General features: G+C 33.3%; 1 protein-coding gene and 1 pseudogene across 2 annotated transcripts; one reads left to right on the plus strand and one right to left on the minus strand.

The window, feature by feature from the left end:
* Positions 1 to 3: 3 nt before the first annotated feature.
* Positions 4 to 5,900, plus strand: LOC149136029 (nucleolar complex protein 2 homolog pseudogene; annotated as a pseudogene). The gene has a single exon (XR_016241470.1). The product of XR_016241470.1 is annotated as a nucleolar complex protein 2 homolog pseudogene (transcript).
* LOC106881764 (ganglioside-induced differentiation-associated protein 1) lies at positions 5,604 to 24,679 on the minus strand. The gene is made up of 5 exons (XM_014932269.3): positions 24,354 to 24,679; positions 16,244 to 16,436; positions 13,560 to 13,730; positions 11,328 to 11,528; positions 5,604 to 7,871 (listed from the first exon to the last, which is right to left on the minus strand). The coding sequence occupies exons 1-5, from the start codon at positions 24,489 to 24,491 to the stop codon at positions 7,549 to 7,551; spliced, it is 1,026 nt and encodes a 341-aa protein (XP_014787755.1). The 5' UTR covers positions 24,492 to 24,679; the 3' UTR covers positions 5,604 to 7,548.
* Between the last annotated feature and the right edge of the window lie 479 nt (positions 24,680 to 25,158).

The following is a 25,158-nucleotide window of genomic DNA, read 5'->3' on the forward strand; positions in this document are numbered from 1 at the left end:
ATTAGCACATGGTGTATATTGTGGAAAGTAGCAACGTGTTAGTCTACGATGTCGACGGCTAAATCAAGAAAACGAGCTTATATAGACGTTGAGAGCAGATTTGAGAATATTGGATCAAGTGATGATTCTGATGTCTCAGACGATGAAGGAAATTCCTTTTATTCTGAAAGTCTTGTTAGTGAAAAGTTAATTGAAGAATGGCAAGATAAAATCTCTAAACCCACGCCAACTTTACTTCATGATATTATCGGTGCTTTTGCTGGCGCAGTTGAACAGATTCAAGATAAATCTGATGATACTAAAATTGCGGTAAAGAACATTACGGTATTTAATGATCTTGTTAAATTATGCCTTTTAAAAATTGAACCATCACTTCAATCAATTTTAAATTTACCTCCTACCAAAGACATTCGCCATTATACAAAACCAAATAAAAGTAGTAAATGGAAAACAGTCTCAACAGATGTCAAAGTCTATTTATCGAGTTTAGTGAAAATGCTAAAGAATATATCTGAGACTTCAATGATTGATATACTTTTGAAACATGTTCATAAGATGGCGATATACTTTTCTATGTCGAACCGACTGTCCAAAGATCTTGTTAAACACCTCATAACAGTTTGGGGTTCGGCGGAAGATACTACTAGAATTTTAGCATTTCTTTGTATTAACAAACTTATCATTATGCGAGACAACTCAATATTGGAATTGTGCCTCAAAAGAATGTATGCAGAATATGTAAGTAATTGTAAATTCACTTCTCCAACTCTTTTACCAAATATTACATTCATGCAGAGATCTCTCGTCGAAATTCTGAAAATAGACGAAAAAGTCACATATCAGCATGCTTTTGTTTACATTCGTCAACAAGCTATACATCTAAGAAATGCGTTAACTTTAAAAAAGAAAGATCTTTGCCAAACTGTTTATAATTGGCAATATATTCGTTGTCTTGAACTGTGGAGTACTCTGGTAAGTTCTTCTCCCCAAAGCACTGTGCTAGAGAATCTAATATATCCATTAATTGAAGTAATTACTGGAGTTATTAAGTTAGTTCCGAGCGTTCGCTTCTATCCTCTGCGCTTTCATTGCATAGCTATGTTAAACAAAATTTCTGCCAGTACCGGTAAATTTATTCCAACATTACCTTTTATCCTTGAAACTCTTGAATATTTGGATTTAAACAAAAAATGTTCCAAAGTTGCCCTGAAACCGATATGTTTTACCTATGTATTGAAAATGACGAAATCTCAAGTTCAAGAAAAAACCTTCAAAGATACTGTAATCGAGCAAGTTTACGAACACATGTTAACTTGCCTTAACATCGTTTCCCATTCGATCAGTTTCCCTGAGTTAGTATTTCCTGCGCAAATTCAAATAAAGGATGTATTAAAGAACTGTAAAGTTCCAAACTATAACAAACAATTAAAGCAGTTATACGAGAAAATTGAAGAAAATTCCAAATTTATTTCAACACGTCGTAATTCTTTTAGCTTGAATTTATCCGATACAAAAGCAATAAATTCTTGGGAGCGGCAATGCAAAGAGCAGGTACCACCTATTCTGAAATTTTTCCGAGTTTGGCGAAAGTTACGCGATAGAGAAATTGTGCATCAAGTAGCAGCCAAAGATTCTATTATCGATTTTGGAAATTTCGAGGATATCAGAGCCAAAAAGGAGCCAATTAAAAAAGCAACGCAACAGGAAAAACGAGAGTTTAGCGCTTTATTTGACAGTGTTGATAAGTATAATTTTGAAGATATATTTAAATTTGATTTGAAAAAGAATGCTGATTCCAAGAAAAAGAAAGCTGGCGATAATGAAAAGAACATTAATGGAAATGCACAAAGCAAGAAAACAAAAACCAGTGATGAAAACGAGAAGGGTAATGGGAATGAACAAAAAAAGAAAAAATCCAGTGATAGGAAAAAGGATGGTAAAAAAATAAAACCCAAAAGTGTCACTGGTAAAAAGAAAAAACTCAATAGATTTGGAGGTTTGAAAATGATTTAAGGAAATGTTGCAACTTTAAGTCTCTCTATCAATGGAAAAATAAACTTGTTTTCAATCAAATGTTGCTAACAATCAGTTTTTCAGATGGTTATCTTAATATAATTAAGGTATCACTACCATCATTTCAGGTTTCAACAGATTATCTCTTACTTACAAACATTTCTTTCCACGTACAATAAAACTAAAGGATAAGCGAAGGATCTTGTATTTTTGAAGAAAATGAGGTGTATATAGATACATCATGGTTGCATGAAATACTGAAACAAAAACTAAATATTGCTTATGTTTTAAGAATTACATCATTTACAAATTTCTGCTAACTCATGTAAATACTTTTAAGTTTTCTAAATGTTTTTTTTTTCTCTTACTAAACATGCTTTTAAAATGAGAGTGTTTTTACTTGTAAATAATACTCTCATACATCATTATATCTTAAACTTAATTTTTAAAAGGTTCCTTTACATTTTTGTTTCATCATTTCGTTAAGTGGAAATTTTCAAATTTTGTGTATTGATGTAATTTTTTATGCTGAGTCTAATTTTGTTATTCACTTGTTCCAGAATAATTTTAGAAAAGTGTTACAGAGGTTTAAAATTTGATCATTTTTACCCAATCAGAAAACAGCATTTGGAAGCTGGCATTTTCTGTGTGAAAGCTGTCTATTGCAACATTACCACAACAACAATTAATGCATTTTTTGTAGCAAAAATTCAAACACTAAAGTTGGAGACAGACACTCTAGGAGTTTCTAAAACAAATTACAATTTTTGTATCTCCTGCACCATATAAACTCACTGAGATACAAGTCAATCATAGTCCCACAGTGTTGTTTAACCCTTCATTTTACACAGGCCATAATGCTTTTTTTTTTCTCCACTTGTGTGTGGGTACCATCTTTTTGAGTTGATAGGCTCAACACTGTGGTTCACTGTTTGATGTTGAAAATTATAACCATCAATTTCAGGAATTTGAGAGAAGGCCCTCCACAAGTCACTGAAAATTGTAGTTCCTGGATGAACCAATGACGTATGCATCCTTCTAGTGTGTGTCTGGTCTTGCAACACACACCTCCAAAAGCCCCACTGTTCAGCATGCACTCTTCCTTGGTTGTATTTACCTCTTGTGAAGACTGTTTTGTCTATCTCAGTAATCTTCCCAAGACCACTTATCTGAACTGGGTTGCAGAGCAGATCCTCTGCACATATTTCACAAACTTAGTTGTTGTAATCAACAGCTGTCCAGTGGCTCATCTCCAGTTCTTCAATACAAAACTAGACAGAATTCAATTCCTTGACCCATGAGTAAAGGTAAAAGAGCAGTACAGATCTAAGAGGAAGAGTGCCACCTTCCAGCCATGTATCATTTCTGACAGACACACTTGTTGCATCCTTTGTGGGAGCACTGCCAGGAAATTTCATATTATGTTTATCTGTACATAGTGTTTTTCATTTAGGAATAACACCCTTCCTTCACAAGTAAAAAACCACACCCTCCTTGGTTTTCAATTTCTTCATACTTGAAAGGTTAAATGAGTTGATTGCAGTCATACTTCTTAATAGTGTCAGGACAGCAATGGAAAATATCAGTTTCTCAAAAAAAAACCACAGGTAAAAATGACAAGAATGAGATAGTACAAATGTTCAGAAAATAGGCACTCATCAAAGAAAATACTCATGGTTATAATAGTTTTAAGTAGACAACAGCTTGGTTTATTACTATGGAAACAGGCACCAATGTATCTGTGGCTTTCAATTGGTTAAAATTACCCAAAATTTGCATATTTTGAAAGCTATTAATTTTTTATTAATTTATGGCAATTAATTAGCGTACAAAGCTACATTAGTACTAAATTTGAAAACAAATGGAACAAAATTTAAAGAATAGAAAACTGTGACATCAACAGAACAGATCCATGTTTCTAATTGAATAATTATTATAAATTAGCTAAAGAGATTTTTTTTTCTCTTAAATTAAAAGTAGACAATATTAGATTAAGTATTTCATGCAGTCCTTCATGTATCTATATACTCACAAATTCCTTGAATATATGCTGTGATCCTCCACATTTACCGACTGAAATATTGAAAAATGTTCTCTGAAGCAATAGGAATTTCGGCATTTTGTCATTGGCTATTTACAATTCTTATGTTCCATATTCAAATCTCTGGATTTCAATGCTATAATTTAATTGCAATCTTTATCATTTGCGTTATGCAATTATAACAATTGTTAATTATTAATAAATATGTTTATAAGTATTGTTGATAATTATGTTATGTAACATGCTGCTATTATTTATGATTACATGATTGTTTCTGAAACAATTCCTTGTGAGTGAATTTGGTAGGCAGAAACTGGAAACATCATATGTTTTCGTTTGTTTACATCTTCTTAGTGGTTCAGTAAAAGAGACCAATAGAATTACTACCAGATTTAACAAAACAAAGAAAAGAATGTAACTACTGGGGCCAATTTGTTCAGTTAAACCCTTCGGCTGCTGTCCAATGACATCAAAGAAACCTGTTTTGTCTTCTTACGAACTTCTAATTCTTCCTTATAACAATTGAGCACTACCATTACAGGTCCTGTAACTTCTTTGGTTCAAAGTTTGGAACTTATGGTTCTGTTAACTTCTTAACCTTTTAGCATTTAAACTTATCACATGTGGTCCAAATAGCCTGCCTTCATTTTTGGTCAAACCACCAGATCTAGCCCTTCACACCTACCCTACATTGTCATTCTAAAAAATTATAGCATTGAAATCTCAAAGCTATAAGATAGTAACAGGATAAATTTAAAACAATGTGAATAAATGTTACATTTGGCAGAGTAATCAGAATGTTAAGGGGTTAAAGTTTTTGTAGGTATAGGTGATATTCAGGATATTTATCATGGAAAAATTCAGAATATCACCTGCATCAATAGAATAAGAAATAAGCAATGGCTTAAATTTCATATCCTCGTTGGTATTTGCCTAATGGGCCTTCCTTCTTTGCACCATTTGTTGAAACAATGACTGATCATGACTATTAAAGCTTATTCTATAGAACATCTTAATTACATTTAGATTCAGTTTTTTTCCAAAGCTTAATGGGACATGTGCTTAACTTCCCAAGCTTCTTCAATACTTTTTTGTTGCTTGCATCTTGTAATTTTTCCAGAATTCTTTGTCAGAGTAACATTTATCAGTCACTCAACCAACTGACTTGAAAATTGATCTAATAGGCCAGGCCAGGCTGCAGTAGTGAAGTAATGGTTGATGGAAGAATGAAAACAACTCCAACAGGAAATCACATTTTCATGTGTAACTAGATTTGAAGGATGACCAAAAAAATACCATGTCTTGAAAATTTGCAATCAGATTAACCCTATTCTACAATCTTCCTGCTATAATGGTCTGAAATGGCCTGTAATGTTAAGAGCACTTTTCCTTTCAGACTTGTAAAAAGAAAAACTTCCAAGAACTCTTATTCATCTGTGGGTATGGAGAACTTTTACTTGTATAGAATACAAGTTATACATCTTGAATCTTTTGAAATAAAGCAAAATATAAACTTCAGTTTTCCCATCAAAATAACAATATCACCAAATTAATTAAATAAATGTTTTATTAGATTGAAAAATTCAAATTGCTTTACAATATTTGGTTTATATTTGATGTCAACAGTATATTTTTGTTCAGTAAAAAGAAACAAATGCTACTGCAAATTACAAAATATCCAAACTCTTCACACAAAATTATAAAATGAAAACTTTATGCTAGAATTAGGATAGTCTGCACACAATAGTAGAAACGAGAAGCTTTGCAATTTTGTACACAATCAAACATTGAAAAAAAAATTTTTTTAATATAATGTGGAGAGGAGTAAAATAAAATAATGACTGAGTTTCTTGTTTTTTTTTAAAATTTTTATATTGAGCATGATTAAAGGATCAAAAGAGGCTTACAACTAGCTAAAACTACTGCAAGGTAACCCTGTAATTTATGATTCTGTGTTCAAATCTCATTAGAATTAGCAGGTATCATTAGTAGTCTTACTGAATGAATTCACTCAACTAAACTCCACCTATAAAAGGATTTAAGCAACTAAGTAAAAAAAAAATTAAATGTCCAGATCTTCATGTGTAGCTTCACAGCAGATAAATATAAGAAGGTCATCCACAAATGGTTACTTAGATATTGGGTGACCTGTGTAGGGTGTTTTTGTTTTGTTATTCATATACAAGTTAGTATAAATTAATTAAAGAACATAGTTGGTACCTTAGAATGACCACAGCCAAAACGTTGGAGTCTAGACACATATCTGCAAATATGTCATGTCATCCATCCATAAAAATGTTATAGAAAATTTGTAAATATTTACTTCTGATCCATTAAAATAGAGAAGTGGTGATTTGAGATGCTTCCAATTTAGAAAACATTTTGAAAGAATATAATAATGAAGTGTAAAATATTCTGATAATACTTTTGAACAAGAAAGAATGTCTCTTGTCTTTCTTAACTTCGTAGTATACAAGTTTACTTGTTAATTGTCATATATAAAATGCACTAATTTTGGGGGTTGCCACCACAATATTTTGTATGAATACAATAAAGTGATATTGAAACTTTTTACTGTGAAAATCTGAAATTTTTCCACATACAACAGTAATTATGTCTCAGGTTATTTATTATAGTCATTGCAACCACTTCATTTACTGCAGATATTTTTTAAATATTCGAGAAACACTGCCCTTCAGTGTTTATCCCTATTTATGTAATATATATATCGTCTTTTTTTTTTATATATACAAAATTACATCAGCCCAATGTACTCGTCCCTGAAGATGGTAGGGTCTTGTTTAAGAGAAATTTGGTTGCTATTTGTAACAACTCAAGAAACCACAAAGAGACATTCTCTTGGTTCAAAGTAAACTTAATTCGTGACAATCCCATCTTTTTGTATACCAAGAACTACATTGTCCAATACATCCTACCAATTTAAGATGCCAAGATATGATTTGAGAGGATTTAGCTGCTATTTCTTGCAATTCAAGTGACTATTTAAAATCTCTCTTGTTGAACCCCAAGACCATCTGACATACCTTGACGTATGTGAGTCAACAATACAGTATGGAAGCCCAGATGTCTGCAAGAAAACTCTCTTATGCTTTCATATCATTCCTTCAAAGAGGTGGTTGGTGTAAGAGGCAAAGTGAGGTATGAGATACTTCTATTTCATTACATCAGAAAGGTAGTTCAGTAAAAGGAAGGGCTGATAGTATTTTAGCTACATACACAGATTTACATACATAAGCTCCATTATAATTAGAATTATTTAGTAAGTGTTAAATTAAAGATTCACTATTTCTTTTTTTGTTTTAATCAAAATGGGAAATTCAACTTGGTCTGTAATTTTGTATTTGGAATAAATCCTTCGATTCAGTTCAACAAAATGCAAAGACGAACATTTTGCATAGAAATATGGAAATGTGTAATGCAGCTGTAGATATCTGATTTGATAAAAAACAGAAAATGGTGTTAACAGAATTTTTTTAATTAATATGCTTATAAAGTAAATAGCCCAAACCAATACCTAAACCTATTGTTGCCCATCGACTGAAAGATGAGCTTTTTAATATTGATTGCCAATACATTGTTTTCCTAATGGTTTCAATTTCTTTCAATAAGCGACATACTGAAGCTCTCTCCAATTGCTGTTTCTGATACTTCAGTAAGTAAGGCCTTCGATCTTCAGAGAAGTAACGACTATCAATTCCTAGCATTACTAATCTGTTCAGCAGTGCAATAAGACTGATGTCTGCAGCAGTGAATCGAGAACCAAACAGCCACAACTCTTGGTCATAGTCTGATGAGCCTAGAAAACAAAACAAAAAACAAAGCATGAGAATCAGTTACCACAGTTGAAAAACTGACAGGCATGATATTTTGTCTCGAAAATAAAATGGAAAAAATCAGAAAGAACATAATTTGTAGGCTAATCCTTTTATGACAGTTTAAAAAACTTTAAATCAAAGACATCCAATATCGTTCAGCATATGGAAATGTAATTAAGAAATTTGCTCTGCCACCACTATATGTTGTGAAACTTGCTGGAAACTTTTAATCAATGATGCTATTGTTTCCAAAATGTGTTATGTGTGTGTGTATGTATATATATAAAACAAATAAATGAGTATATGCATATATACGTCTACCTGTATATATATAGATACATATCTGGGTACAGGACATTGCAAACAAAACGTAGACAAAAAAATAATAACCAGAGTACAGAACACACACAGGCCACAGAGAACATTTTCCTTGTGTGTGATAGTTGGATCATCACATAGTTGATGGTATTTCAGATACTGAAATAAATATAAATTAGAAAACTTTTTTACAGCAGGATTAGAATTAAGATAGCTTGTAATGTAAACCTGTTTGTTTGAGGTTAGAAAGTTATTTAAAATGTCTTGCTTCACTACATTAAATATATTAAATCATTTTACACTAATCATTCTTTTTAAACTGTAACTACACAGGACATGTGAAGGCTTGAAAGAAATGAAGCCTTGTATGACAGTGTAAATGGTTCAAGAGAAAAATTGGGTATAAGAGGCATTAGATGTAGTGTGCAAGAGAGAAGACTGCATTGGTATGGTCATGTGATGTGTAAGGATGAAGACAGTGCATAAAGAAGTACCAATCTCAAATTGTGGAAGGAACTTTTGAAAGGGGTAGACCCAGGGGTGGCCTGTGTGTGTTCTGTACTCTGGTTATTATTTTTTTGTCTACGTTTTGTTTGCAATGTCCTGTACCCAGATATGTATCTATATATACAGGTAGACGTAGGTATGCACATACCTGTACGTATATATGCATATACTCATTTATTTGTTTTATATATATACATACACAGGTGGTTCAGATGTTGAGTTTCACCAAGGGACTGAGATCTCTGGCGATATTCTCTACTTGAGAAGACAAGTCCAGTTAAGTAAAATCGTGGTTATCCACGCATACAGGCATGTCCTTTATAACCATGCCCCATTTCACACACATAATTTGTCCTCAGTCAAACCACCCATACAACTCTTCTTTCCAACACCCCACTACCCATGATAACCACCCACTGCAGGCCCCTCCACTCTCCCACATGTGCCTATCTGCACACTCCATGCTCTAACATATTTACCATACCTCTCATCCCATTCACTCTCATCATCTTGCTAGTTTCGTCTTCCTCATCTCCCTCTACCCCCTTTGTACCACTTATACCACCCATCCCCACTGTCTTTCTAACTCTTCTCCTCTTCCTTGTCCTACTGGGGTAACCAAATATCTCTATAGTAAGACAACTATCACTGTCCCTCTATTATACTCTAACCTCTCACCTTGCTCACAGCCACCTCCTTCAATTCCACTCCCTCTCTCAGTTGAGAGGTCTTTGTCTTGCAAGCCACTTGGTGACTCCCACTTGTACCATGTAAAAAGCACCCAATACATTCTGTAAAGTGGGTGGCGTTAGGAAGGGACTCTAGGTGTAGCTCTGGCTTGCCAACTCCTATTGAACCAGCATAGAAAGTAGTGTTAAATGAGGATGACGATTTTTTAAAAACTATTGCAGCGCTCATTGCCTATTCACAGAATCTTATATATATTTCAATTCATAATATGTCTCACAGTTATGGTTAAGCTATCATTCACTGATAGATCTGTTAAGACTATATCAAGTCCAGAGTTGTCATTGAAAAATTGAAAGCCTTAGATCAGTCACAATTCCCACTGTAGTCTTTTCAATTTAAATTTCTAGATTGTCTCCCCTGGATTTCTTGCCAACAAATTATATATGTGTGTGTGCGTATTTGTTTGTACCAGTGTCTTGTCATTATGTGATGGTTGGAGACAAGCATCACTGTCATACATGCAGTGTTGTTCGCTTCCAGTCTTCTGTGGAAACCGTATCTGGCTATAGAAATATCATCTTGTTAAGGAAAAGGTGAGGGTTGATGATAGGAAGGGCATCTAGTCACAGAAAATTTACCTCACCAATTTTTATCTGACCCATACAAACATGAAAAGCAGACATTACATGATGATAATAATAGTATGAAGTTGAATTTGTTGTTTCTGGCAACATCCTAAACCAACCAAATTCTTGCCAACAGAGATCACTTCCTCTTTCCAAAAATAAAATTTAATTCAATAGATAGAAAATCCAATTATTAAACTTGATATGATCATTTTAATCTATGGCTTAAGAGAGCACTGAATCTGCTCATGTCCAATACTCACAATCTTCATTATTCTTTACTGCTAAGCATCACTCCTTCTCTTCCATCTGAATCTTCATTGATATCTACCATTGCTACTTACTATAGTCAATCTTTCTCTTGGTATTCATTATTCACTCTCTCTTACCATCACCCATCTTTATAACTACCCTATAACATTATCCATACAGTTTCTTATTTAATGTGTAGTTATCAATCTCTCACTCACTTTCTTTCACTCTCTCTCTCTTTCTCATTGCTCCCATTCCTATCAAACTCACATTTGCACTCTCTCTTCTATTCATTCCACTCAGTCATGTTTGATTTGAAAGAAATGGACAACAGAGTAGAGAGGGATATCTAGTCTTGCAAGGGACAAAGCCACCTCTCTAGTGTTAATACCATGATAAAAGACATCTAGTACATACTGTAAAGTGATTGGCAAACAGAAGCAAAATAGAGTAGGTAGGACCCATTTTAGTCTTGCTGAAGACCTGATAATCTCTCTAGTACTGTCATCATGATGAAAGACACCCAGGGCACTCTATAATAATTGTTGTTAGGAAGAGCAGCCAGTCAATTGAAACTATACAAAAAAATGGAATTCTTTGACCCATCTGGGAGAGTAACTATGATCTTACTCAGTTTGTGATGACACATACAACCCTTGTGAGCATAAAAAGCAGATATAAAACAATGATATCTATGTACACTCACACACACAATACTAAATTTTTCTTAGAGTAAAAAAGAAATCAAACTAATATCTTTGAATTTTGCTTTAAAAATATTACAACCAAGACACCTTTTCATTTTTAAAAAGTTTCTGAACCTGTATATGATACAAGTACTCTGTATTGTGGTGCAGCCCATGTTGATTCTTGATTTGGTAAACCTTCGCTTATTAATACTAAAACCACATGCCTACTGTCTTCTCATTTTATGTGAGATTACAAAAGATATTTATCTCATGAGAATAAATCATATACAAAAGTATAAATAGATAACAAAAGATAATCCTGTTAAAATAAAAATAATTAAAAAAAGTAATTCACCTTCTGATGATGACATAATGAGGGTTTCCATTTCATCAAGGACATCCTCAAGATCTTCAAGTTCTTGCATTACTTGTTCAATGTCCATAATCTGTTCAAAACGCTGAGCTGTCTGCTGACTTTTAGAAAGGTAAGTATCACGGAAACTTGGATTTTTTTCAGCAAGTTTAAGCATCGTTCCCAGTCGGGCTCCATAGTTTTCTGCAATAAACATAGGAATAAGAAATCTCTAAGAAAATGAAGCAGACACAATCAACCTAATTTTTAAAGCATCATAAGTGTATGTATGTGCATACATGTATATACAGACCACTGTGAACTACTGTACACTATGCACTTAAATCACCTTATGGGATTTATTGCTATTGCAGCAGGGGACACTTGATCGTTTAAGTAATGTTTTCTTTTTGAAAAACTTAATGATAAACTAAATTTATAAAAGGTTTCTTTAACCCTTTAGCATTCAGATTACTTTGTCAAATGTAATGCCTATTTATTCACATTTTCTAAAATTCATCATGTATTACTTTCTAGCTTTAAGATTTCAAAACTATGATTGTCTATTTTTAGAATGACATTACGGGCTAGGTGCGAGAAGCAAGATCTGGCCAGTTTGAACATAAAATGGATGGCATATTTAGGGTAGATATGGCCAGTTTAGATGTGAAAGGGTTAATTATCAGAAATAATGATTTAAGTGAATTCATAAAATTTATAAATGTTAAGAGTAGTTTGATATTGGAAGTCAAATATTTTATTTTCACTGCAGTGTATTTTTCACTTCAAAAACCTTAGACAATTCAAAAGTATATCATTGTAAAATAGTAACAAAAAGACATACGAGAGCGAAATTATTATCTGTCACAGGTTGGCAGTTGTTATATGACAATATTTATTTACGTCCCTTTAGATACTTTGCTCTTTCAGAATCAATAAAACGAGTTTTATCTAAATTATTGTTCACTCTACCAATTAAATTATGGTACCTTGTACCTATTATGTGAGAAATCATTAAATCATTATTATTATTATTATTATTATTATTATTATTATTATTAAGTAAGGGCAGTGGATTGGCAGACTTGTTGCAGCATTTTCTACATTCCTCATCATGACCATTCTGCAGAAACTAATAAATAACATCAAAAATGCAAAGGAAACATTTTCCCAAAAACTGAATGATGTTAATGGAAGAAGATATTAAGACCAAGTTTTAAATAGAATATATCCAAATAAATCAGTATATATTAAGAATGTATCATATGTAAAACATATGCAGAAATTCGTTTTTTTTTTTTTTAATTTCTGACAAATATTGGGTCATCCCATAAATAATGTAGGTTTTTCAAATGCATGAATTAAAAGTCAGAGGGGGACAGGATAAACTACCTGCATCAACTTGCTATAAAAGCAAGTAATAATTTTACCTTGTACTTATTCTTAGTGTAAGCTTTGAAGAGTGCAGTTCGATTTTAACAGTTATTTTTTCAAAGCTATAATGGAAGATAGTTCATGATAGAGTCATACCCAATGACTGGTGTAGCAGCACCATAGTCAACTGCTACAAAGGTAAAGGTGATGCTTTAGATAGAAATAACTACAGGGGTATCAAACTGCTGGATCAGGTGATGAAGGTCAAGGAGAGGGCCATAACCCAACTAATTAGGGAGAGAGTCTGCTTAGATGAGATGCAGTTCGGTTTTGTGCCAGGTAGAAGCACCACTGATGCTATATTCCTGGTACAGCAACTGCAGGAGAAATACCTAGCCAAACATAAACCCCTATATTTGGCTTTTGTGGACTTGGAGAAAGCCTTTGACTATCATTTATTTTGCAGTTTTCAAAATCATTTGGATGTCAAAAATATGAATTCTGTAGACGAGGTCAGAACAGTACTGGAGGAGTATTTTATGTCATGGACAAGTGAATTTTGGAAGAGGGACCTTGCAAGTCTACCTACCAGATAGATAGAAGGGCATTGTAGAAAATGAAGGAGAGTATAATTTAAATAACAAAAGACTATCTTAATTTTGAAAACTAAATAAAGTATAAAAAAACCACATTATTTATGGGATGTCCTAATATATTTTGCATATTATATAACTACAAGCACATTTTTTTTGGGGGGGGGGGTGGAATTAATGTTTTAAACACCTAGTAATCCCAACAACTTATTAAGCTAGTCATCTGGGATTTATTATGTGTATGTTAATGTATGATGAAATAACTTACCTTTCATTGTTTTCTGTACATAAAACGGTAATTTACAACCAGTTATAGAAAGCTCTTCATGCATAATAATTCCATATGTAATAATTTCTACTTTGACACAATTTAAGAGTTTTCTTATCCGTGATACTTCTTGACCAACTTCAAAAGACTCATCAGGAACAAGAGTAACAACTAGCAAGACAACAAAAAAAAAATATTAAAGAATAGTTCATAACAAATGCATATCAACATTCTAGGGTTTATATTCAGGGCTCTATAATTTTTAATATTTTCATTTTTAGATTAATGAAAATTTCTCAGAGCTAGTTAAGGTCATGCTACCTCAACTCAAGTCCCATTGATCCCTATTCTTCCTTCCTAGCATATTGGCCCTCTGGAATTTCCTCCCTGTTCATATCTTTCCCCACAGATGTTGTCTTACAAAGTTCAAAGAGGAAGATTAATGTTATTGATCTCACCAGTCAAAGGTCTGCAAAGGCTTCTGAGCATTGCTCCTTTTGCCCAGACCCAACAAGGAAAGATAAGTATATAAATATGTTAATCAATTTTCCAGCAGTTTAATTTATTGAAAGTTATCACTTGAGTTCTATATGCAGATATGAATAACAATCTTATTTTGTCTCTCATCTCTCTCTCTCTCTCTCTCTCTCTCTCTCTCTCTACGTCACATATAAATTAACTACTTGCTGATTGATGAGTGATAGGACAATTTTGAAGTGCTCAACTGGCAACAAGAGTTGCTAACCCATTATTTAACATTATGGGTCAAACACAGACTACCTATGTATCAATAGATTTAAAGATGTGACAATGCAGTTAAAAAGTCTGCTTCTTAACCACATGGTCCCAGGTGTCTTCTACTGTAGTCCCAGGGCAAATCAAGCCTTGTGAGTAGGTTTGGTAGACGGTAACTGTGTAGAAGCCTGTCATATTCTTATATATACATATAGACATGTGTGTGTGACTTTATGTCACATTGCCTTATACTGCATGATATTTGTGAAACAAGTGTGACTGTCGTACAGGCAATGACATTCATTGCCAATATTCTGCAAAACCATGTCTAGCCAAGGAGAAATATTACCTTGCTCGGAAACAGGTAAGGGTTGCCAACAGATAGGGAATCTGACAGTAGAAAACCTGCCTCAACAAATTCCATCCAACTCATGCAAGCACAGAACAAGTTAATGCTAAAACGCTGATGATGATGAGTTCTGACTACAAGCTTACAAGTTCAAAACATAAACTAATGATGCCAACATTTTTACTGCTAATTAGTCAGTGTGAAGTGATAATATCAAGTAACGGAGTGAAAAGATTAACATTGTGGTTAGAGCAAAATTTGAACTCATTATTAGCTTATCCAATTCAAAACAATGAATTTAACATTTCAATAATCCTTACTAATTTTGGTACAAGGCCAGCAACTCTGAGAGGAGAGGAGGAAGTCAATCACATAGACTCCAGTGCTCAACAGGACCTTATTTTACTAATCCCCAAGAATATGAAAGGCAAAGTCAACCTCAGCAATGTTTGAACTCAGAATATACTGAGTCAAAAGAAATCCATTTTTTCCAATGTGCTAATAGTTCTGCCAGTAGTCTTCATTTCAATAATAATAAAAACATTATTTCACAAGATTGGTTTTGTTGACCTCCAATAGAGTTCAATGTACCCTTGGCCCTCAGGAATTGTTCTGACTCAGATCAATCCTGATCAAATGCATCTCTGATTAAAGTAAGTCCAGTTCTGATTTTCCCATCTTTTTATATATCCAGGACTACATTGCTCAATGTATCATTCTGTTTATAACAAAGAGTGTGACTGGAAGGGATTTAGCTGCTATTTCTAGCAGTTTACTTAATCGTCTCTCTTTTGTGGCTGACACTAGTTTGAAGACTAACTTTTCAGCTGTCATCTGGACCTTGTAAGGCATTTGCTTGGTCCTTTAGCATTTAAACCAGCCATATCCAGTCCAAATATTCTACTTGTTTTATGTTCAAATCCACCAGATCTGGCCTTTCACACCTACCCTACAATGCCATTCTAAAACTAAACAGTGACATCATTAAAATCTCCAAGCTATGAGATAATGCGTAATTAATTCAAAATAATGTGAATAAATATGCATTGCATTTGACAGAGTAATCTGAACACTAAAGATTTACAATATTTAAGTAATGTTAATACTTTAGTGAAAGTTGACTGGCAGAATTGTTAGTGCCAGAAAAAATTCCTTGTGGTATTTGTTTAAACCTTTTACACTCTGAGTTCAAATCCTGCTGAAGTTAACTTTGTCTTTTATCCTTTTGGTGGAGTCAATAAAATAAAGTACCAGTCCAACTAATCAGTAAGAACATGTAATGAGCTAGCATGACACAGTAAAGCACAAATTTCTGTTCAACCATGGGGCTATGAAGACAAGTGATATAATATGCTCATTGAAGTTCATCACAGTAAGCTCAATATTATCTATCTGAAACACAATATATTACTAGCAATGCATAAACACACCCACACACATACCTTTCCATTCACTCACACAGTCTTTCTGTAAAAGCAAAATCCATTAAAAGGGATAACAGAAAAGAAAAACGAGAAGTATTATAATCACTTAGCTACATTTGTATACCGAGATACAAGTAAATGTGTCACCCAAAATATAAAAAAAGGGACTTTCTCACCTGATTGAACAGTCGATTCTAAGTAATCAATAATATTGTCTGATTCAACAATAACTTTGTCTCCATCTTTCAAGGCGGGTATTTTTCCTTTAGGATTGATTTCCAAAAACCAGGGCTCATTTTGTTGACCAGCAAGTAAGTTTACATAATGTCTCTTGAAAGGAATTTCTTTCTCATACAGAGCTAAAACAACCTGTGAGATAAATATCAAATAACTGATAATTTTCTCAGTCTAATAATAGTCATGGAAAATGTAAGGCATTTAAAAATTTAGCTATTCTCACATCTATTTCATGAACATTTTAACCTTAAATCAGTTTTTAAATAGTCATCCTGGTTAGTCAGCTTCATTAACATCAGTTGTACATAAGATAATCATCTCTCAGACTATTAATCTATGTTTTGAGATGAGATGTATTTTGGTTGGTTTGGTATCTTATTGTCATTAGGAATCTAATTCACAGATGTGTATCTGTAACAACTTTATTTCAGCTTGCAGCTTCTCAGTTTAATGGTTTTACAAGAATCCCTTTCCCCAATATCACAAATTCTAATGATTAGGCTATAGTCAAACTGGAAGAATCAACCAAACCATAAAAAGTAATGTGATAAATGGTTTTACTCCAGCTTCCCATAGGATACACACAAAACTTAGGGTCACCAGTTGCCGCTGGATTCTGAAAGAAATGCAAAATGGATTTTCAGTGAGCCATTTGACAAGAATTAGGAGTATTTCTATTTCTCCATACACTATTGCTAGAGAATCACTGGCCCTATGCTGAAGTCAACAGTCCTTTTGTATGTCTTGTTTTGGCTAGCTGAGTCTCTAGCAATCCTCCTCAACAAAGTAGCCTGGTGAGGATGCTGATTTAGTTATCAATGACCAGATCATGTAACATGTACTGGATTCCAGGTTACCAGTAGTAGTCAATGTAACATGACAAATCTGGATGTTTACATAGGACCAGACTAGATTCAAAATAGCAACTTTTATTTCTAAACTCAATGTAATAACAATCTTATTCACTAGACCATCAAATGAACTGAAACGGTTTCAAAATAAATATTAAACAATCCTACATCTATAAAGATGATGTTAATAGTCAGAAAAATCCTATCTTGTTAACAACACATCTCAGATATTTGACATTTACTGTGTTTTGTTTTGTTTTGTTTTCATAATCAAACAAAATTTTAAATGTGTATCAATAATTTTAAATAATTGTATATTACTGAGAGTATAGATTACAGGTTTTAAGTATGACTTTAACAGATTTATTGAAAAAAATGTCCAAAGCTGAACTATTAAGTACACTCTGCAAGTCTTCTTAACAGAAACTGTTATAGCATTCATCCTCAACCTTTTCACTCTTGTGGTTCTCTGTTTCCACCTTATGGCTACAAAAGTAACTAAGTTCAAAACTTTATGCAGTTGTTATAACTGAATTTTATAACTGTTCACTAAGATTACCCAAAACAGTCCTCTATGAAACTGTTTAACTTTGAACTGATTGTTATTTTAAACAGTCCCAACCACATGCAAGCAAACAAAAGATAAGTGGCAACATTGGAATAACAACGAAATCACAAACCAGACACAATCTGCAGATGTGTATGAGATATTTTTACATATCATAAATATCATATTACTTCAAATCTGGAAGATTAATCATGTTATTATATGTTGTAAATCTGCAGTCCTTAAACAATGATATTACACTAGTCTTTTAAGTTGTGAGGATTAGTATGTCATAAACATGTTGGAAATATGGGAGATGTTGAAGATTGAATGTAACTTTAGAGAAATTAACGATGTTGAACTGTTAGAAACATTAATACAGGGCATTACAAAATCAAGTGGAAATTCAACATAAGGTGGAGAAGGTAGTAATATCAGCCAATTAATAACATTTATGATTACAAGTGCTTAATGAAGGATATTTTGAAGGGAGCTATTTGTTTAAAAATGATGTTTTATTATTTTTTTATACATATTTGAGTTTAGTGAGGTCAACTTTACTTTTCATCCTTTTGAGATGTCAATAAAAGAATGAAGTACCAATCCAGGATGGTAGAGTGACAGAACTGTAAGAATGTTGAATCAGATGCTTAGTATTCTACCTATTCCTGCCTACTTGGATAGTAAGACTTAATCCTTCACTTCGCACCTTGGGTGCCTTTAGCAGAGTTCACTTTTCTAAGTGCATTCAGACCAGGTCTTCAGTTCATGCATACCTTTCTCCCTCTCAACTATCCCAAAAGCTCTGTAAGGGAAAATGGGAAGACTGGTTTCCTGGATTCTGCAGTGGTCATGCCAACCCCTGAATGGGATGCCAGTCTGTTGCAGGATTAATCATTTTTGCCAGCTTAGCAGACGAGAGCAATGTGAAATGGAGTTACTCAAGAACACAATGCATTGCCCAGTCCAGGAATTGAAACCACAATCTTATGATCATGAGTACAACACTAACCACTAAGTCATGCACCGCCACCTTTTTGACTAAAAGATAAATTCAGGCTAAGTTTTTTTGCCAGAAATAATCAGATAACATGCAACTATAGTAAATTTCATTATATTACCCTTGTAATGACTCATTTGTCCAACCTGATAATAAAAAAATGGTTACTGCTACTCTTAATTGTTTGATAAGTAATTTCTCTGCTTGGAGTAATGTGAATATGACAGATCTATGTTATTCTAATTGAGACAGTGACCTTTTAATGTAAACTTGATTGTTCTAATGACTTACTCTGCAACACCATTAGATTTTGGACTGTAAGCAAGACTTCAAATTTTCTCACAGCCAAGTCAGTTAAATCATTCCTACAATTAAATGAATTCCAATCTATTGTATGGCACTGCAATCATTTGAATGCTAAATCTAATGCAGATGGACATTTCTTAGCTTCAACTGGAACTTAAGAAGGCTTCAGTTCAAGAAGTAATTGAATTGACTATCATTAACATATTCCTAGCATTTTTTTATATTTGTTTTTCAATCCATATGTAAACTTTCAGTAATCTCTACCAAATACAAGCTCCTGTTTTTTTTCAGCACTTGTTATACACCTGTATGTGTGACATGAAATGTGGAAAGAACTTTAGCTGTAAAGTCATGGAGTTATAATTCCCATTACTCCATGATTGTGAAGTTCCTTTCTAAGTTTCTTTTTATGTGTACATGAACTTGGTGCTCTGAACAAATTTTATTTTTAACTGTACCCAACACTGAATTTTTAGCATCAAAGGCATTTATCAATGGTAAATACTTAGAAACATGTAACAGGATGTAACTTTCAGAATGTTTGCACCAATTAATTCAAAATTCTAAGGACAATTAACCACAAAGAAGTTGAAGTACAGATATGTATGTCAGAATACAGTGGTTTTGGCCAGCAGATGTTAATATGGCTTAATTTACCATTTACTACAAAGCATTTCTTTCTATATACAAGACAATACAAGAATGTAATAGCCCACAACTGCTGCAATGTTTAACTTAGATCAGTTATTTTTGTTTATTAAACTTTCTATGATGAAAGTCCTTGCTAATAGAATAAAAAATGTGTTAGAACCTGACTGTACTACAGATCCAAATACAAATGCTTACTAAATGCACCATTACAAGGCAAATTAGGTCTGAGACAGAGGAGGTAAAATTCTAAGGCAATATTTTTGCCTGAGTACAACTGATGTCATAAATAAAAACTATATATGAATAAATTTTGCTTCTATATCATCTTTCAATGCAAAGAATTGATATAAAAATGCATGCACATTGAGCTTTAGCAAGAAATCAGTAGCCAGTCTTCTTTGTTTAGATTTAGATCCAAAAATTGGAACATGTCTGAGATGATAAGGCTTCCTTGAGATTTAGCCAATTTTTCAAAGGCCTATTTAAAAATTTTTCAGATAGTCCAAATCTTGATGCAAAGAACTTGGGCTTATCCACTTCAAGCTTAGTGTTATCTATAAGCAGTTTTGAGTAAACTATATTAGCAATGTCTCTGTTTACTCTGCATTAATTGTTTATTAAACTCCATCATAGTGCTATTAAATGATTATGAGGAATGTAAATCTTCATCGTTAATCATAATGCTTATAATAATTTCATTAGTTCAATGCAGTAAGTAAAAAAACAATGATTTCTAATTCTTAGTACGATAAAAACTAATATCCATTGTAAAACTTCATACATGACGAGCTTTACAGAGAATCCAGACATATATTGCTTTCAATTGTATTCTTTTCCATAGGGATTACTCGAAAACAATTAATTCCATTTAGCTCGACAATTCATTATTTATCTACTTTTCAATCTAAAACGTTGACTGAAAAAATATTCAGTGCAGTGGGATATAACTGACAGAGCAGTCTACAATTTATTGACATATCTTTTAATCAGGAGGAAAGGTAGCTCCCATTACTCTTTAAAGGACCTTCAAGACAGGTGGGAGAGAGGGATGCACAAAAGTATCCTTGAACCAAAGAGCTCGCTCAAATGCTTGCGACAGGTAGCAGTGTTATACAAAGACAACAGATTAAAGCTACCCTGAAGTACGTAATGGAAAGATTTTAACTCAGAATGCAAAAACTGGAACAAATGTCGCGAAGTTCATACTGTCTTGACTCCTAAAAGATGAAATGCAAAATTAATTACAGCGTGATTTGAACTCAAAATGCAGAGTCGGGACTAATATGGTAAGATATTCCATCTGACGCCCCCGAATTTACACCAATATTAAACCAATATACTTAGAATAATATCGTTCGTTTAACGTCCGCTTTCCATGCTAGCATGGGTTGGACGATTTGACTGAGGACTGGTGAAACCGGATGGCAACACCAGGCTCCGAATTTTGTATCATTAATTTCTTAATTCAAATTATTTTCAAATATTGTACTTAGCTATTGTATTTTGATTTACAGCTTCTACGGGATGTAATTGCTATACGGGAATTAAATTATCACAAACTGCTGCTAATAGCAGAGAGCAACACATTATTACCCACTACAGTGTTTATTAGTAGTTTTTGTTTCCATCGACTGCTACTTAATCAGGTCGACATTAACTATAATTAGTTGAGTAGTAAATTAAAGCATACTGCAACTTAAATGTGTATATTAAGTGGTTCAAAATTGTAGTTTGATAAAAACATCACCACTAACAACATGTATTAGAGATTAACACATTTTCGTTTCCAGGTCGTCCAAGTACGATAACTCTTACAGATTTTATATACATATATATACGTATATCACGCCCTTCTGAAAATGTACACAGCAAAAGAGCTCCGCCAAACCGGATACCTGTTAGAAAATTAAATTCTACCCCAGTTTTCGGTTAAACTTTAAGGAAATACTGTAGATTTAATTTCAGTGAACATAAATGAAAAAGATGTATTGGTAAAGAAAATACTTTCACTTTGATTAATTGATTGACTGAGATAAATAGATAGATAGATATAGAATACTTGGTGAAATAGCTTGTTTATAATGCAGTAGCAGAACCATGATAGTATTACTGTGAACTGGGTCAACCAATATCAGGAAAACCTGATCAAAAGCATTCTTCCAGTAGTGATTAGTCTTCTGTTAGGACAGGAGTTTGAGGAATATTTGGCAGTTATTTCTACCAGGTGTAACGACTACGTCGATGCTCCCTCCTCGGCTCAACATACAGATACTAAGAAACTGAAGTAGTATCTTTCATTGTGGTAAATGATTTAATTCGAGTGAAGATTTCCCGGCTGACTGGCAAAGACTTTTCCATAAGTACACTCCAAACAGTAGTTCACAACCCCCCATTCTCTCTCTGGTGTTATTCCAATAGACTTAGTTCCTTTGAACTAACCAACTCCATTCAGTCTAAAACCCACTCGATACACACGTCTATCGTCATCCTCATTGGGTTTCATATCCGCATTAAGCATTTTCCCAATTCTATCCCGGTCCACATTATTGTTCTTTAGCCTTAGGTCTGCACTAATTGAGCAGAGTTAAGATTAACTGATTATCCGTGTTGCATTCCTAAGCATCCTATTTTTCTCCACCACATACTGTTTCTAGAACTACATGTGTTCTGCTTTAATTTGGTAGGATGTGATTTAAGGAAGCTATGGCTGTCATTTCTAGCAGGTTGAGTGACTTATTTGGCACGTTTCCTCCCTGGGTTTTTTTCTGCAGATGCCCACCAACAAAAGTTCAAGCTGAACATTAAACATCGATTTCATCAAATCTGGGAGGGTCTACAAAGGTCATGGGCGCTACTTAGGCTAAATAAAAATATTTGATAATACAAAATTCCTGTAATGAATATCAAAACTCACCCACTGATGTATTTAATGAGCGCTGACTAGCTTTTCCACTAACAATAAGGTTGATGTGAAAGTACCCCTGGAGAGCGCTCTGCACACAAAATATATATACAATATGTAATGTGTGATTCAGTAGGGCCACACACATATGTGAAACTCTACCGATTCAATGTGACAAACGTGTAGCTCATTTAAACGTACTAAAGTAGGGCATTTTTTTTTACTGTGACACCAATCTCACGAAAAGTATTTACTGTCATTACATTGGATTAGCAGATAAAGTAGAATCCAGGACATTGGCTTTTCTTTTTACGTATATTTAAATCTTTCAGTTTCGTCCTTGCATATTCGAAGTTCAATTTTGTCCTGTTGTCGATAACAAAGAATACCAGTGATATAATGATTGTACCCTAATGTAAGACATTTTAATTTACCTTGCCTTTGTCGAGAACTTTTCGAAGTCATCGACATGTAATTAAATTGTTTATGTCACAGTCACATAGACAACCCATCAACATATGAAGTCCGACGCTCTAGTGATAAGCGATACCACAAAGCACGAATTTGTAAAGTATTATTTTTCAAATTTGAGGGTTTATTTTTAAAAAGAAAAGATCTATTTATTATATACAACTATAAATCGTGTTTTAGTTCTTTTCTTTCTGTGGGAATGAACCGGAAGAAGAGGGTCATTTCCCCACGCACGACAGTTTCAAAGAGCCAAGATATGGTGATTTCTAGTTTAGATAGCAGCATCCTGTTAAAAAACAAAACCCCGTTTACTAAACAATAATAAACGTTGTGATCAGTTGTACAATTCTGCAGTATAGAAACATTGTTCTGTGATTTTTTAAAACAGAAGTATTTAATTTCTGCGACCCTATGACTATTTCTGTCAACCCATACATGCTGCCAGTTTACTAAATTACGTTACGCATGCATTGATTACGTAGCCAAAATAACAGCCGGGTTACATTTTTATTCTTAATTTTTTGGGGAGAAGGCTGGGTGCATGAAAGTAGGAATTATTAATAAAACTATTTTAGTAAAATTTATTCACACTTATATCAAAGATTGACAAAAGAGGCGTCTATATTTTTGTTCACCATCTGGTCATGCTCATCTCATACAGATTAAGCTTCCCAATTCAAAAGAATCTGCTACGTAGTAACCCCTTTTATGTACTCCAGCTGTTTCAGAATAATTCAATAAAACATTTCAAATCAGTTACATGCTGTGCGTTGATTATAAATAAACTTACACGCGGGTTTTATAAAATATCCGAGAGTTGCATTTAATACAAAACATTTAGAAAATAAATACACGAAGTTTTTAAACATAATACACACAAACTAGGACATAAATGGAAAAATCAACATTTCGCAAAATTCGTTGATAAAACAAAAATTAAATTGAATGTCTCATAGAAATAAAATAAATCTTTCGATATTTGAAATGGATGAAAAGTTTGAATTTCGAATATAAATATCAGAGATGTTTATATTTCAGAAACATTTAAAAACAAAATCTATAAAAGAACTTAATTTATAAATGCAATTTTTTCTTCAACCACGAAATAATTAAACGACAAAATTTAGTAATTAAAATTACTTTTGTTTTTTTTCACGAGGTGTGACTAACATCAAAAGTATTATCAACAAAAGAATTAAAAACAAAGAATAACTCTGAGATTCTGCGTTTTAACATATATGGAACACATATATCGAAGAATATTGCTATTTTAAAATTTCAAACACTTTTCATGGAAATATATTCTTCGGTCACACCTTACCTTTTGCGAGTAGAAAGACAAGGGATGAAAATACAGCATGAACCGGTTTTTCATGCTTGCGGCAGTGACCTTGCAGGGACTTATACTAGCTCGTCTGCTTGACGGCGTACTGCCTGGTCGGCTGGATGGCCGTGACATAATGCTATTAATGGTATTTATCAGAAACAGGAATAGCTGGTTTACCAAGAGTATTTCGACGGGTTTGCGCGATAGAACAAATGATCTAATTCAAATATACCTATCTAGTGATGGGGAATTATCTATAACGGGAAGATGACATTCATTGATTGTCTTTAACTCGGTTCCATAGGTTACTTTTTCCTGATAGTTTCCCAAAATGGGAATTCGAAGAAAAGAAACGGAAAACGAACAAAGAATACCTTTTAGTAATCGGATGATTAAAACCCTGCCGAAAAAGATTATCAAGTATTTTGTATATTTACATAATTCAATGAATGTGTTGCTTAAAACTTTTTTTTAAAAATCAGTGTAAATTATTATTTGTATAAACAATTCTAATAAAATACGACAAACTATTAGTTCTGTAAGAAATTGAGAAACGGTAAGAATTCCGTTTCAGGTACTCGAAAGAGATATATATTTCGTGCCGCTAGGTAAAGGGTGGCAAAATTTTTTTCCTTTATTATTCATCATACATAGGTAGATAGATAGATAGATATGTGTATATACATACACATATACGTATTTATCCATTAGTTTTAACGAACGGGAGGAAAAATACTCAGTAACAAATGTAGTATATTTCTGCTGATCCAGGAATTTTTTGGAGTTTCCTCAAACTGGA

The sequence above is a fragment of the Octopus bimaculoides genome, chromosome 4, assembly GCF_046866305.1.
Source record: "Octopus bimaculoides isolate indiv1 chromosome 4, ASM4686630v1, whole genome shotgun sequence".
In the NCBI taxonomy this organism is placed as follows: domain Eukaryota; kingdom Metazoa; phylum Mollusca; class Cephalopoda; order Octopoda; family Octopodidae; genus Octopus; species Octopus bimaculoides.

What these genes read in the sequence shown, in the direction of transcription:
- LOC106881764 (XM_014932269.3), bottom strand. Translation starts at nt 24,491, where the DNA reads ATGTCACGGCCATCCAGCCGACCAGGCAGTACGCCGTCAAGCAGACGA. An exon ending in TGTCTTTCTACTCGCAAAAG is followed by an intron (nt 16,437 to 24,353) that starts GTAAGGTGTGAC and finishes TTTATCTCACAG; the next exon opens with GTTGTTTTAGCTCTGTATGA. An exon ending in CATTATGTCATCATCAGAAG is followed by an intron (nt 7,872 to 11,327) that starts GTGAATTACTTT and finishes TTTGTTTTCTAG; the next exon opens with GCTCATCAGACTATGACCAA.